Genomic DNA, 14,262 nt, shown 5'->3' on the forward strand with positions numbered 1-14,262 from the left:
CATGTGTACCGCCAACATGCCAATGGATTGGAAAGTGGACCACTGCAAATAGCACAAAGTCACAAAGAAACCAGCTGAATGAGGATAAAAGCAACAAAACTGTTTCATAAAAAAGAACCTTTAATGAGCAGAGTTCAGTCTACAGATTTCTCAACTCTGACATCAGAGCACAAACAGTTCACAAAGAGTGGATGAGCTGCGCTGTTGAACAAATACACATCAACTGTGTCTACCTGTTTGTGAATCCTTCAGTGCTGAAAGGAAACTACTGAAGCGTTGCAGAGTTTAATTGTGAGCAGCTGTTCCAGATGCTTGGTTTAGATTGAAAGAGGAGTGATGTATTCACACCTGCACGTGCTGTTTTCTGATTAGTTCAGCTGTGACTGGATGATGGAGGACCAGTGGGAGCTGGTGCTATCCCATCAGGTTGTGAGGGTGGGTCTGAGATAGTGACAGAAGAACTTTGTGTCAGTACACTCCAAAATAATATAAAATAATAAATCTAGGACAACAGCGGAAAACACTCACACATGCCATTTGGAGCTCCAGGGTGTCGAGGAGCCATCGTTTGGGCATTTCCTCCTGCAGGCATCATTCGGTTAGGAATGGACTGGCCTAGGGAGGAAAAGGGATTAAAATTCAATGGCAGACTAACAGACAGAACTGAACCGATTTCTGTGACAGTGGATGCACCTTACAATGTGATCATGTTGTGGGTTTTATATAAAGAATTGAAGGGTTAACCATATTTATAGACTGATAGGATGCTTTCGGTGTCCATGTTCAGACCTGAATGCTGCATTGTGTAACCCGGCTGCCCTTGCTGCTCCCTCTGCTGGCGAACCTTCATCTCCACCTGCTTCAGCTGCTCAGTGTGGAAAGTCTGTCTTTCCGTCAGCAGCTGTTGCCGCTGCTGCTCTAACTGCATGGGACACGCATATGCACAGGTGTTAAGTACTGTTTTTGGTTTCTATGTGGACACAAACCTTTCAGAGGTCTACTGGAGTGTGGAATTATAGCTCACAAATGAGCAACAAGACATGGAGTAGTTAAGTAAAGTTTCCCTATATAATAGAAGACATTGTTATCACTCACAGCCTCTTTCTCGCGGTCCATGATGGTTTCAAGTTCTTCGAAGTGTCTCAACTTGATCTCCAGCTTCTTCATCTGGGTCTCCACCAGCAGAGCAACCAGCGACTTGATCTTTCTCTCTTCTACTGCTGCCAAATGCTTCAAATACAGAGTAAAAAAAGACAGTGATAGAAGACAACAGTAGCTGGTATGGTGGTTGTAATAGCTAAGAATGTAGCACAGGTAAAACAACCACAGGAAGTGGAGACAAACACTGGGAAGTATACAGTATATTCTTCATATATCCCCAATCAATTATATGCAAAGTGGGAGAGTTTCCTTCGATGTAACCGTCAAGATATTTTACATCTCTTTTGGTTGCTAGGAAACCTGTGGAATAAATGGGAAAAAAACCCCAAACCCTCCACTTAAGCATTTCTTTAGTTTATATATGCGCGATTGGTTGGATTTTAAGCCAGTGGGTGGGCTTTACCTTGGCCTTCGTGGCAGCCGAGGACAGAGCTGCTGCTGCTGCCGTGGCAACGCTGCCCTCCACCAGCTCCAGCTCCATCCCTCTCCTCCCGTCGTCCCCATCCCCCTCCCGCCGGCCTGCGTTCTCGTCGCCATCTCCCCTTGCTGAAGCGCACACGAGAAAATTTCGTTATTAGAGCCGCTGATGCGTATATGCATACATACGATGCATATTCACTGTAGCGCACATATTGATGTACCATCTCTCTCCTCAGCAAGTATATTTTCAGCATTTTCTCTTTTGACTCCCTCCACTTTTGGCAAGCTGGGTTCCACCTGGAGCCCGTCAGTCCTGACAGTAACCTGAAATGCAAACACACGCTCAAGTTAAGCAACATACTCCACCAGCACACACAAAAAACTCTCTGAGCTCCTACTGGTACATTACCTGATGAAGGTTAGAATTTGGCTCCAGTTTTTCTGCATCTACCGCTTCTATAAGATACAGAGCAATAAAATGTTACATTATAACAGCACAGTGAGAGAGTAATGTGCAATTTTGCCTTTCTATATTTCAGCATTACCATTTTTTTCTGGCTGGTTCAACATTTCAGAGGCTTTTTCTGTCGATTCCTCCTGCACTTTAGAAAACTCCTCTGAAAGCAGAAAGCAACAGTCACAACACACATTTCCCCTGTTTCGCAAACATTGTGTATACAATATACTATCTCAGAGGTACTTAAAAACCTAGATTACACAGAAATGAACTTTCTTCCCTCTGTAGTCTTACCCAATGCTGCCTTAGCTGCGGCTGATGCCACACGAGGATCCACCACAGATGCCAGAAAGGCCACGGTGCTCATAACAGGGTTCTCTGATTGGCTGAAAGGCACAGGCTGATATGCCAGTGGACCAAGAGAGGCTGAAGAGTCTTCTAGGTAAGGGTCTTCTATCGGCAGACGGAGGAAGTGGAGAATACATTCGTCCTGTGTTCTGGAGCCCACGTGCTCTGAAACTTTGTTCCAGTCATCTCGGTAAACCTCTAAGGCCTGAGAAACGTAGAGGTGGTGATAGAGAGACCAAGACGAACAAGGCTTAAGGGCTTACGTAAAAGATCTCATTACATAAAAGATCTCATAAATAAAAAATGCAAAATGCATGTGGCGATAAAGTTACTGGTCTTACCTCTAACAGCAAAAGAGTCTCCTGCTCTGTCCACTCTCTTCCTGCACTCGCTCCTTTAGTCTGAGGCAAGTATCACAAATATGACAATAATTTAAGAATAAAGCCTGTATAACACTGTTATAAAACACATTCTGGTCTATTCTATGAGACACAGTGGAAGAGTGTCTCTTTTAAGGAATTTTGAGACTTGCTGTTAAACAAACCTCTCAAATTAAGACGTATCTTCAAGATTCATAACACTCCGCAAAAGTCTTGAGCTACACTTTAATACTTTGCTAGAAAAATGGGATGTGGATGCAGCGATTTATTAAAACATGTACACATGCATGGAAAAACTGACTTTGTACAATTATGATGAGCTTCAAAGTTTATATTTGTATGACCACCTTTATTCTTTAACACACCCTGAACAGTGTGAATGTGAGAGTGAATGAATAGTGGAATTGTAAAGCGCTTTGAATGTCTAGAAAAGCGCTATATAAATGCAATCCATTAACTCTCTTAGGCAGCTTTCTTGCAGTTTCTTTAAGTAGTCTTAAAGAATAATTCTCCAGGCTTCTTGAAGGACATTTAAAGCTCTTCTTTGGATGTTTGCTGCATTTTGTTCTGTTCTCTATCAGGCCTCCACTTGTCCGGTTTGCTCAATTTCTTTAAGGACACACTGCACACCATGCTTTGAAACGCCAATTCATCAGCTAAAAGCTCTTTCAGAATCACCTTGTTAGTGTAAAAACACTATTTTATGCCTGTCAAGCTGTGTTGTCTTTAGCATTTTTCACAGATTCGACTAAAGAAATGAGAACAAATTCTGTATTTTTGCGTCAGGCTGCAAGACACAAAGTGCCTGAAGATACTGGTTGTGTCAGACACAACACTGGTTCATCCCATGAGTTTGGTGCCTTTTTATTATTCATATGTCAAGTGGTTTAAGTGCCTTAAAATGCTCTAAAAATAATCAGGTAAGAGGACTGGACTGAAAATTGTTGAAAAAGTATCCACTTTCCAAAGAGAACTTTGGACAGAAAGTCTGGAGAACTATTTCTCAACACTTGGCACCATGGAAGCACAACATAAAGAAATGAAAACTGGATCAAGACTTGTACTGAGCTGTAGTTGCTCTTTACTGTAAGCACCATTATAAACTATTTTTTTAAATTTTTGTATTAACAGTGTAAGACCTTAGGGTGTTTCTTGGCGTAGATGTCAGTACGCAGACCAAAGTTTTGGCAGTCTGAAGGTTTCTCTCTGCTCTTTTCTGGGAAATACAACATGTGCTGTGAAGCTGACACCTGCGGAAATAAGTAAGAGTTTGTCAGAAGATGTTTCACATGACAAAAACTGTGTTTTAAACTTGTCTGTGCTGAGAGCTTTGCGCAACAGCAACACGACAAACCTGTAGCGGTTTGTGTTGCAGGGGGGCCAGCCCAGATGGCGTGTCAGCGAGTACGTTGAAGTGAGGGGTGGGTGGAGGTCCCATAGGGAGAGGCCTGCTCTCTGCATCCACTTGGTAGTTAATCAAACCCCACTGCTCCAGGAATGCATGAACCCTGGACACAAACATTTGTTTCATATTAATTCTAATCTGCTGTAGCTGGAACAGCCCCTATAGCTCAAACACATGTAAATACATAAACTCAACATGTTTTAGACACAAATACTTATTAACTACAGAATCATTAACGACACATATACCACCTACTGCTCCTTTCCAGCATTAACAGATTTCATTTACTAACACATTTACAGATGAACACCTACACACTAAACCTAATTTAGCAGATGCAGCAGACCCACATGACAGCAAACACCCACACGCACAAAGTTATACCTTATGAGGGCACAAACGTCTCCAGTCAGGTTGCGTCTACAGGATGTTGAACTGAGGTATTCCTGGGGGTTCAGCCGGTACGTGTCGATCATGAAGTTACGATATGCCAGGTAGCTGCAAAGGTGTAAAGAAAGCTATACTGAAGCCTTCTCCATCATCTGTAATAGCGATAAAGTCTAAACATCAGCAGTACTCACATTTCAGGAGTTTTTGACTTGTTCTTCCCATTGAAGAATTCAGGGAGTGCACGTTTCTCTATCGAGTGAATGCTGGACAAGATGCACAGGGAGCTTTTAGGTCTTTTGAATAAAATTAAGAGGTTCAGCATACAGGTAAATCCAAATACATATTCTTACCTGTTGTAATTGAACCATGATGTGTAGCTCGGTATTATTATGTGATGTGTTTGTTCTGTGATGTTTTCCTCTCCCTCTGATAGGCGTGGGATCTCTGCTCTTCCATCCTCATCTTCCTAAAGAGAGATGAGCAATACACAGAGAAATATTACTTTTTCAAATCTGGAAACTACACCCAAAATTCCTACAATTAGAAACATTTTAAGTGAGAGAAATGACATCATATTTACCCGTCCTGGGAAATCATCCTCCTGGTCGTCTGGAAAAAAAACGACAGTGGTTACAAGGATGTAAAAAAACAAAAATCACACATAAACATAAGAATGACATATTTACAAAAAAAAATGTAATGTTTCGAGACTTCTCTGTATGCATTTACGATGGCACAAGCATGTCTACCTAGGTCAGCCATGATCCCTCCTTTCACTGGAGTGTTCTCACTGTCCTTCTTAAGGTTGACTACATAGATCGGATAAGAAAATATTAAACACATTTAAACACTTTAAAGGAAATGTACACATTTTTAATGTGTTTTGGACACTGTCTTCAAGAGTTTCACCATTCTTGGGTAGTATGACCTCCTCCATGTTAGGCACAGGAATCGGGTCTTCCATGTCTTTGGTCAGGTCCTCTTCTGGCTCTTCGTCCTGTTGTCCACGCCTTCTCCTGTGTGTGAGCACACAAATCAACAGTGATACCTTTTGTGACAACCCAAAAGCACAGCCCCTTATTAAAAGAAACACCTATGTCTTACCCTTTCTTTCCTTTCTTTCTGCCTTCAGAGGAGGGAGGGGACGGGGAGCGCCTTCTCTTTTTGGAGGGTGTAGACTTTGGATCCTGTAACAAAAGGTTAAAGGCAGATGGAGAAAAACTAAAAACGGAATAGAGACTATTTTGAAAAAAAGAGCAAGATTTGCAACTTTGTGTCTGACAGCTGTTTTTCATCTCTAGGAGAATTGTCTGAAATGGGAAAAGAAGCGTGTCTGCTTACAATTCTGAGAACAAAAGAATCACACAACAGGATCACACCTGCATTTTGCAGTTGATTAAACTGTTAAAACATAAGCATGCATTAATTAACCCTTTAAGACCTACCATAGAACCAAGTCCGCCAGAGCTTATATTATATTTTTACATGTTGTAGAGCCATTTTTGGGAGCATTTCAAGTTGCTATACATCAATACAACCATTAAAGCCTAAATTTTAATAATATGCATGCATTAAGTGCATAGTAATTACATAAATCGCAAAAAAGTGCAATAAACTACAAAAAAATTGAAAATCGTTTTTGTTTTTTTAACATATATTTCTAGTTAGAGAAATTTAAGAGGCTTATCCCTCAAAACTGTAAATACAAAAAAGTTGCACAAAATAGTTTCCCACCACAGAAAATTTATTTTGAGTGTCTTCATAGTTTTATTTTTGAAATACACTAATTTCTATACACTGCAGGAAAAACGAAAATAAATATTATAGTGCAAATTTGCAAAAAAGCAGCATATGCATCAAAATAAACTATTTCCAGCAGTGCAATATGAGTCCTAAGCATCCCAGAAACGACACAGAAAGTCATAAAGTCAAACATAACTTTTAAAAACACCAGTATAAGCTCATGAGGCCTTGATGGTAAAAAACTACATTTCCGCAAAATGACATCACTTCCGGTTTTGGGCAGGTCATGGCGGACATGCGATAGTTCGTGCTGATGGACGTAGGAAGTGTTATGAACAGCTGATCGGATCGGCAAAGCGTGTTTCTGGAATATTATGTTTTTGTTGCTGCAAGTGCTTTTTATGCAGTTTTTGCAAAGCTATATGTGGAAGGAAACTGTGACCTAGGACAAGCTGATGGCATAAGATGTAAGTACAACTCCTCCGGTTTCATATGCAAAAAAAATTATCGCACTAGCTCAGGTGGTTGCAGAGCTACCGGGATTTAAAGATAGTTACGCAAAACGGAGCATGCCCGCTCTGACCGGTTTTAAAGGGTTAAAGGGGAACTCCTTCCTAAGCCTACAGACCAGTGCCATTTTTTACTACTTCACACAAACCTGGTCGTCTTGGAGGTGAATACGCTGCCGGAGGATGACTGGCACATTCCTTTCGTCCACACAGTAGTCTTCCTCATTCATCCATTCGTTGAAAACATCCGTGTCCAGAATCCAACCAGCATGGACCTGGAGAACACGCACGCACACACCCACACAAATTGAATATTAATGAGTGATGCATACTTCTGTATCTCATCAAGTGTAAGAAATGAATACAGAGCATGCTAAATGAATAGGATTCAGTCAACTGTAAAATTTCTGTAAATTTTTTAGACATTATATAAAATCATCTATTATTTATAGTACGTGTGGTTCCTTAATGTCCCCGCTGACAATCACATTCTGTCTGACAAAGAAAACTCAAGACAAACATCACTCAGTAACTGCAGCAGTAACTAACTCCTGACAGCATGATGTATGTGGTGCCACACTAACCCTCCAGGGCCTTTCTGGATGTGGCAGCTCTTCAACCTCTCCCTCAACATCACTCGATGACAGCCAACTATCATAACTGTAAGAGACAAGAGATGTTGTCACTTCATGCTGGTCAAGTGTTGTGTGTGAGCACCTGTGTGTGTTTGTGCTTGCTTTACCTGTCAGGGTGCATGCCCCAGTGTACCAAGACATGCTTGTCTTTCCGCATGACAGGACGCATCCATTCATCTAAAAACAGATGTGTATACAAAATGTATTTAAGCTAAGTGGTAGGCATCATAACATCAGCAAACACATATACACATACAAACTTTAACTAACCTTCCTCTGTCGAGGGAGGGCAGGGGTATATGTGATGACTGGCAAGCGTTCTGTCCTCTGTAACAGTACCCTGCAGGGGGACAAACTGTGAATCAGTAGCACTGAAATCCAACTACTGTATCAGAGCTACATACATTTAGTCTCACTCTGAGCTACAAATAATCTCCTGCTTATTTGCAGTACTTTACCTGATGTTTGGTGATGATGCCAGTTAGTCTGCCGGCCAGATCCTGATCCAGTGTAGGGTCCAGATATACGACAGGCAATGACATGCAGTTGTTCTGTTGTGACAAATATTCAAGTTCGTGAAGGAACAGTCCTTGGTGTGTATGTGTGTGCAGTTGTGTGTATTGAGATTTGCGGTTTTCACCTGGATCAGTGCTTTTTCAATTGTACCAAACATCTCCACGTTCCTCTCAGTCCTTGATGGATTCTGTAAGTCAAACCTTCGCCTGTGTGAAAATAGGTAGAGAACAAAGAGATATTAAGGACACAGGTGGCAGCAAATGAGATCTGTTAGGGATCATATTAGGAAACTACCCACCAGCCCTGATCAAACTTGAACTTGTAAGCTGTGCCAAGAATGTGGCAGAGTCCATCACCTGGTCTCAAGTCAAGGAAGCACTGTGCCTGTAGAGAAATCAACAAGGTTTTCTTGTGGGTTTGGGTCATGGACGTGAACAACTTTCATATTTGTGTGTTGTTGTTGTTTTTATCCTCTTCACTATTAAGTGTCACGCATACTTAGAGGCAAGCATTTGCTTCCACAGTTTTAAACTCATCAATCAATAATCAGTCTACTACTACTTTAATACTCCAAGTACACTACAAAGTGAGGAACTTACAGCGACTTACAAGCCAATTCTATCAGGCATTTTAAAGTCACTTGGGACGACAATTAGATAGACAGTGAGAGATAGACTCACAGGCAGCTTGGTGAGTGCAGGGCTGGTAGCTTGTCGGCCAAATGCATCTTCTTGGAACTGGAGAAGCTGCAAGGTGACTGCAGCCAGGACCTGGCAAGATGGGGCATCCGCCAGAACATACTAACAAACAGAGAGGGTTTGAAATTAGATAGGAGTAGAATTTTTATTTATCGTGCCACTCAATACTCTATTATATACACAAGCTTAGGGCTGTATTTACATATGATACGACTGCGCTAGATTTGCACTTCACGTTTATATATTTTTCCTTTTGTGCAGGGTCCGCTGACTTAATTTCTCTATATCTAGACAGCCAGTGTGAACACATAACCGTATGTTTACGCTGTAACCCACTGGGCTTGCTAACAGGGAGGGGGAGCGGCTAGCATCTTGCTTAGCTTCCTGGTCGGCTAACTACCTTTTTGTAGTGCTTCCCGATCCACTGTCTCACCACTTCCAGCTGGGCTAAAGTATCCGGACTCTCCCAAAACCTAGCGGACGGGCTGCTGTCTTTTTTTCGGTGTGCAAATGCACCGGGGGTGGCTTGGCTTGTCCCGGGAATCCCGAGGTTTGTTCCTCCGGACATTGTGATCGTAATAAAACGTAATTATTTTTCAAACGTGAGAACAAAACTGGCTAGCGCCCTCGCTAGCGTTTGCGTTCTCGTGTTCCCTCGCGAGAACGCAAACGCAATTTAACGTAAGGCTTTTCAAATTAATTAAAATTTAACTGTCATTATTCTCTACAGTGTTGTGGCTTTATTTGCGCGTGTTCTTTACTGATTTTTTATATAGAGGAAAATTAGATATTATCGTGTTTACAGAGGAATACAAACGTTTGTTACTAGCAGGGAACTTTATTTTGAAGTACAAGGAAGGAACTGCGCAAGACAGAAAAACACTCGAGCAAGTAAAGAGAAGAAAGTGTCATTGGTTAGTACAACTCGTAAACATTTACTGCTCTACTAAATACGGCTGATTCTGGATGTCATTTGTCGTCAGTTACTCAGAGTTTTATGTTGCAATAACTTCCGACGAGTCATAATTTTCCAGCCGACATTCTCTGTGTCTGTCTTCACATTGGAGCGAACTGTGACTCCTGTCATTTTCTGGCAGTTACCTTCCGTTTATTGCATGATTGCACAGAAACTGGCTTTCGTGCATTTTAACCATCGTGAGTACCATTATCTTATACATAATCTCACTCCAGGAACTCGTCCACGCCCTGAGATGTAATGGGTGTCCATGGTCTGACGACCTTTGTGGAGGGGAACAGACACTTCCTACAAGATGTGAAGTTTAGGGACAGTCGGCTCGTTATCGATGGCTGCAGTCTTTATTTCCGCCTGTACTTTAGCCACGGATTGGATCAGCTGCACGGAGGGGACTACGATGCCTTTGCTTCTCTGCTCACCCAGTTCCTCACTGCACTGGCAACCTGTAACATCCAGCCATATGTGGTTCTGGATGGAGGTAAAGATGCTTTATACAAGGCCGTCAAGTTAGGATGTTTCAAGTATGTACTTTTCTAGACATTTAAAAAAAGGGGACAGCTTACATTATTTCTATTTATTTATTTATTTTGTAAGTTCTCTGTATTTGGGTACAACATCATCTAATATCTTCAATTTAAGTACTCACCTCATTTAGTAACCATTCCCCTTAATTTCAATAGGACATCTTAACTTCAGTCATCTTTATATTGCTTTTCATTGTAATAATCGATAGGTCTGTAGGTTATTAAATCATTATATCATTGAACTATATTAGATTTTTTTATCCTTTACCTTTTCATGAATGCTTTTGTTGCTTATATCTTTAATCTGCACAAACCTAAAGCAAAAACCACTTTTCACATTAAATATTGCTATAACACCTGCAAACATCTGTTTTCCTTTTTTATCTTTATAATTATTATTAGGGATGGACCCCAGTAACAAGAAGTTTGATACTCTACGCCAGCGCCTGCAGTCCAAGATAAAAGAGGCAGACAACCTCTCTCACGGCCGCAATGGCTCTGTTCTCCCCATTCTTACAAGAGACGTCTTCATTCAGGTCCTCATCCAGAGTGGAGTCCCACTCATCCAGTGTCCAGCTGAGGCTGACTGGGAGATTGCGTGCTTGGCACAAGAGTGGAAATGCCCAGTGCTGACAAATGACAGTGACTTCTATATCTTTGACCTTCCAGGTTTGGGTAGTCTCTGACACTTTAACACAGATTCTAAATAGCCGTTTGGTGGTAACAGTATTTTGCAGTATGTATTTTCTCATGTGGTATCTATCTCAATTGTTTTCCGATCTTAGGAGGTTATCTGCCATTCCGTTTTTTCCAGTGGACCAACCTTAACGGTAAAGCCTCGCAACGCTACATCTTAGCTCGCTGCTACACCACTGCTGGCCTGTGTCGCTTGTTCGGGGGCATGAACCCCGAGTTGCTCCCTTTATGTGCTGTTCTGACTGGAAATGACTACGGAACTCCAAAAGATACTGAAACCCTTCTTTCTCTGTTAGATGCAAGTCTGTTAAGGAGAGGTGGCGGCAGGGGTAAAGGTAGATCACCCCCTTCTCGTATTGAAGGCCTCCTTCTTTGGCTGTCCTCTTTTAAAACTGTGGCTGAGGCCTTAGAAGAAGTGAGCAGCCTAATGGGGGAGGAAGCCTGTAAGGGCAAAAGAGGGCAGAAGGGTGGTCTCGCATCCAGGCTGCTGGCATGTATGCAGGAGTACCATATCAAGGCTCCGAGCTCTGTGGCCCGCTGGTTTTCTGGAGGTAAGGCATTTCAGGGAGGGCAGACCTCTGGGCCGGCACAGCTGCCGGAGTGCCTGTCGACAGCAGCACTTCAGGGTCGGCTTCCTCCCTTGGTGCTTGATGCTTTGGTGATGCGCAGGGTCCTTCTCATCCCGCAGGTGGAGAACAGTAAACTAGCTAGCAGCCACTGTAGTTCTAGAGCCATTCGGCAGGCTGTATACGGGATATTACTGCACAGATCTCAAGGTAATGTAACTGAAGGAAGAGTTGGAGGTACACAGCCAATGAAGGGGCCAGGAGGTGAAATACAAGATATGAGGATGCAAGAAAACAGACAGGGAATGAGAGGTGGGCGAGGAGGAAGGGGGTGTGGAGGTAGGGGTCAGAGCATAAATGCAGCATTTAGCAAGGAACAAGCAGCTGGGTCATCAACAGTCCAGGCTCAGGGCGCTCCCATTTCTGTGGAAGAGTATGATCGCTTGGACCTGAACTTGAAGAAGATGGAAGTGGAGGCAGTCCCACTCAGAAACCATGTACACCTGGCTGGACTTGGTCAGGTAAACATTTTTCAGAATCAGTATTTGTTTTGCATCTGTCTGGAGTTAGAAGTTTTCCACATGATCTGATTGTATTTTTCAATATTTTTTTCCAGGCTCCTGCAGCAGTCCGACTTGGTGCCCTGTTACAAGTCTTGGGCGTGAACCAGTCAGCCTTAGTTTCCGTTCCTTTCCACCTGCAGCTGCCTGTAGCTGTGACAGGATTCTGGTTTCGAGAGGCCACACCGACACCCTCACAGCCCCAGGTGCAAGCTTTGGTCCTAGGCATGGTTTATGGAGAGGTCTTCTTGAACACACAGCTTGGAGCTATCCACTATCAACACACTGGTTAGTTGGATTGTATCCCTCCTGGTTTCTTTGACATGGTTAAAAATACTAATATGCCTTAGTAACATGCCAAACTTTCATTTTTCTTGTCATTACCTAAAAGCTTGTATTTGCTTTCAAACACTGCAGTTCCGCAGCCAAACTGGGCTCTGGAACATAAAGTGTGTGCAGGGCTAGATCGACAACGTGTGAGACCAGGTGAGAGACGGGGAGTAGATATTGGAATGGCTCACAGTTTCAGCCAATGGCAGGCCTGCCTTTGGAGTGCACTTTGTCTAAATCAGCTACTGCTGCTGCCGCTGCCAGAACCTCATCTCTCATGGTAAGTACTGTATGTCAGGGACATACAGTAAAAGAAAATGGTACTCTGTATGCATTAGAACTAGAGGTGCAACCAACAAACAGGAGCTGGCAAGGAAAAAGAGAATTATCTCTAGATTTACATGTAGAAAGCTTTAATTACATTTGACGTGAGTTTGGGGTTTTTCTGCTAAGCTTACACAAATGGGGTGATAATAATTATATGTGATATCTGTCCACAGTTATACCACGATGGAAAAGAGTATTTTTTTAGAGTACATTTTTGCATCTTTGTTGCCTTGTTCTCACTCCCTCTGTCTCTCAGGTTGTTCAGTGGTACGCTGGTGCACGGCCTCGTCAGGTATCTGAAAGGAGGCCGAGATGCTGAGTCTCTGCTGCCTGGGGGATCTTTGTCTGCGCAGCTCTACTCCTCCCTGCTGAAAGCTGTGAGGAACTGCAGTTCCAAAGCCACTCACTCATCCTCAGAATCAGGGAGGAGGGGGAGAGGCAGAGGGCGGGGAGGTAGAGGAAGAAGAGGGAGAGGTGGAAGAGGAAGAGGAGCTCAGGGAGGGGGGAGAGATGCTAATGAGATAAACAACCGGTTTGCTCTCCTTATGAGCGAGGAAGAGTCTGATGATGACGATGAGGATTATTGATAGGGAGACAGAAAAATTAACAGATGGATAAAAGACACTTGCTCGGGGGCCAAATTAAGGAAGGCCTGTCAGTGGTTTACAACAGTTGCTCAGGGAAAATGACAGCTCTTAATGTTTACCACTGTGTATGTTGCACTAATTTAACTTCCTCTAGTCATAATGTTTAATTGTGCATTGCCATCTCGAGTAATGTCTGTAAAGACATACGTTCATATCAGAACATCAGTTTTTCCACAAATTACACAATTTTAGCATCATTATGCATCATGAGCTTTTATCAAAGTAATCTTACTCTAATGAATGCACTTGTTTCCAGCTTCCCAGTTTTATTTACATATTCGAGCACAACATTTAAACAGTCACAGAGATCCTAGTTTTCGTCAGTAACATGAGCAGAAAGTTGTATGGCAGCTAATGAAAAAGTCTGGAGCATTTTATAAAATCTTACATTTTCTTCATTTCATTGCAGCTGCCTTATGTTTCACTAACTTGGTGCTCTTATATTTTTAATCATATTTGTATTTGAAAAGGAATGGAAACGTGTTTTTAAACCATCACACTATGTGTTTTAATTGCAACTGCTTATAGCTAAGAATACAATGTTAACGCTTTCTCTTTAAAGGCACAACACAAAGCTACTGAACAGTAAGATGCTACACCAGTGTTAAATCAGCACACAGCCAAGAGTTAAATACTTACAGATGCTGTATCTACACTTTGACACAGAATATTTTACAGCCCATAAAAATTCTAATTTTACAGTGTTTTGTATAAGGACCAAATAAAATAAAATAAAATATAAACCCAGCCAGTATTTGACTGGTTTTTCTTTCACAAACTGATTTACACACATTAAATTCAAACAGCAAAAAAGTTACATCGTAACAAGAAAATGACGTGAATATACAAAATGAAATGCTCACACAGCAGTTCAATGGTTAGCACTGTCCCCTCACAGCAAGAAGGTCCTGGGTTTGAATTGACAGGACCTTCCTGTAAGCAGCCAAACTACCGAAGTGATAAAAAGATAAGCA

General features: G+C 42.2%; 2 protein-coding genes across 3 annotated transcripts; one reads left to right on the forward strand and one right to left on the reverse strand.

Moving 5' to 3' along the window:
- Positions 1–100: 100 nt before the first annotated feature.
- smarcc1b (SWI/SNF related BAF chromatin remodeling complex subunit C1b) lies at positions 101–9,304 on the reverse strand. The gene is made up of 28 exons (XM_006787706.3): positions 9,063–9,304; positions 8,645–8,764; positions 8,263–8,348; positions 8,089–8,170; positions 7,907–7,999; positions 7,719–7,788; positions 7,556–7,625; positions 7,398–7,473; positions 6,963–7,088; positions 5,666–5,748; positions 5,471–5,577; positions 5,311–5,370; positions 5,142–5,170; positions 4,912–5,027; positions 4,753–4,824; positions 4,556–4,669; positions 4,121–4,274; positions 3,906–4,016; positions 2,728–2,787; positions 2,333–2,591; positions 2,127–2,198; positions 1,991–2,037; positions 1,803–1,905; positions 1,565–1,707; positions 1,096–1,230; positions 790–922; positions 529–615; positions 101–441 (listed from the first exon to the last, which is right to left on the reverse strand). Exons 1-28 carry the CDS (start codon positions 9,228–9,230, stop codon positions 374–376), a joined length of 2,844 nt encoding a protein of 947 aa, XP_006787769.1. The 5' UTR covers positions 9,231–9,304; the 3' UTR covers positions 101–373.
- On the forward strand, positions 9,041–14,061 carry aste1b (asteroid structure-specific endonuclease 1b). Of its 2 annotated transcripts, none has more exons than XM_035906429.2 (7): positions 9,041–9,212; positions 9,854–10,116; positions 10,565–10,831; positions 10,948–11,945; positions 12,041–12,272; positions 12,402–12,594; positions 12,898–14,061. In XM_035906429.2, the coding sequence occupies exons 2-7, from the start codon at positions 9,879–9,881 to the stop codon at positions 13,226–13,228; spliced, it is 2,259 nt and encodes a 752-aa protein (XP_035762322.2). In that variant the 5' UTR covers positions 9,041–9,212; positions 9,854–9,878; the 3' UTR covers positions 13,229–14,061. The 2 variants fall into 2 exon arrangements, with proteins under 2 accessions (XP_035762322.2, XP_006787765.2); XM_006787702.3 differs by lacking the exon at positions 9,041–9,212 and adding an exon at positions 9,437–9,576.
- The last annotated feature ends 201 nt before the right edge of the window (positions 14,062–14,262 follow it).

The sequence above is a fragment of the Neolamprologus brichardi genome, chromosome 22 (assembly GCF_056152115.1).
Source record: "Neolamprologus brichardi isolate AB-2024 chromosome 22, ASM5615211v1, whole genome shotgun sequence".
Classification (NCBI taxonomy): domain Eukaryota; kingdom Metazoa; phylum Chordata; class Actinopteri; order Cichliformes; family Cichlidae; genus Neolamprologus; species Neolamprologus brichardi.

What these genes read in the sequence shown, in the direction of transcription:
- aste1b (XM_035906429.2), top strand. Translation starts at nt 9,879, where the DNA reads ATGGGTGTCCATGGTCTGACGACCTTTGTGGAGGGGAACAGACACTTC. An exon ending in CTATATCTTTGACCTTCCAG is followed by an intron (nt 10,832 to 10,947) that starts GTTTGGGTAGTC and finishes TTCCGATCTTAG; the next exon opens with GAGGTTATCTGCCATTCCGT. An exon ending in ACCTGGCTGGACTTGGTCAG is followed by an intron (nt 11,946 to 12,040) that starts GTAAACATTTTT and finishes ATTTTTTTCCAG; the next exon opens with GCTCCTGCAGCAGTCCGACT.
- smarcc1b (XM_006787706.3), bottom strand. Translation starts at nt 9,230, where the DNA reads ATGTCCGGAGGAACAAACCTCGGGATTCCCGGGACAAGCCAAGCCACC. An exon ending in AGGATGATTTCCCAGGACGG is followed by an intron (nt 5,028 to 5,141) that starts GTAAATATGATG and finishes ATCTCTCTTTAG; the next exon opens with GAAGATGAGGATGGAAGAGC. An exon ending in TGGACCGCGAGAAAGAGGCT is followed by an intron (nt 923 to 1,095) that starts GTGAGTGATAAC and finishes TGTCCCATGCAG; the next exon opens with TTAGAGCAGCAGCGGCAACA.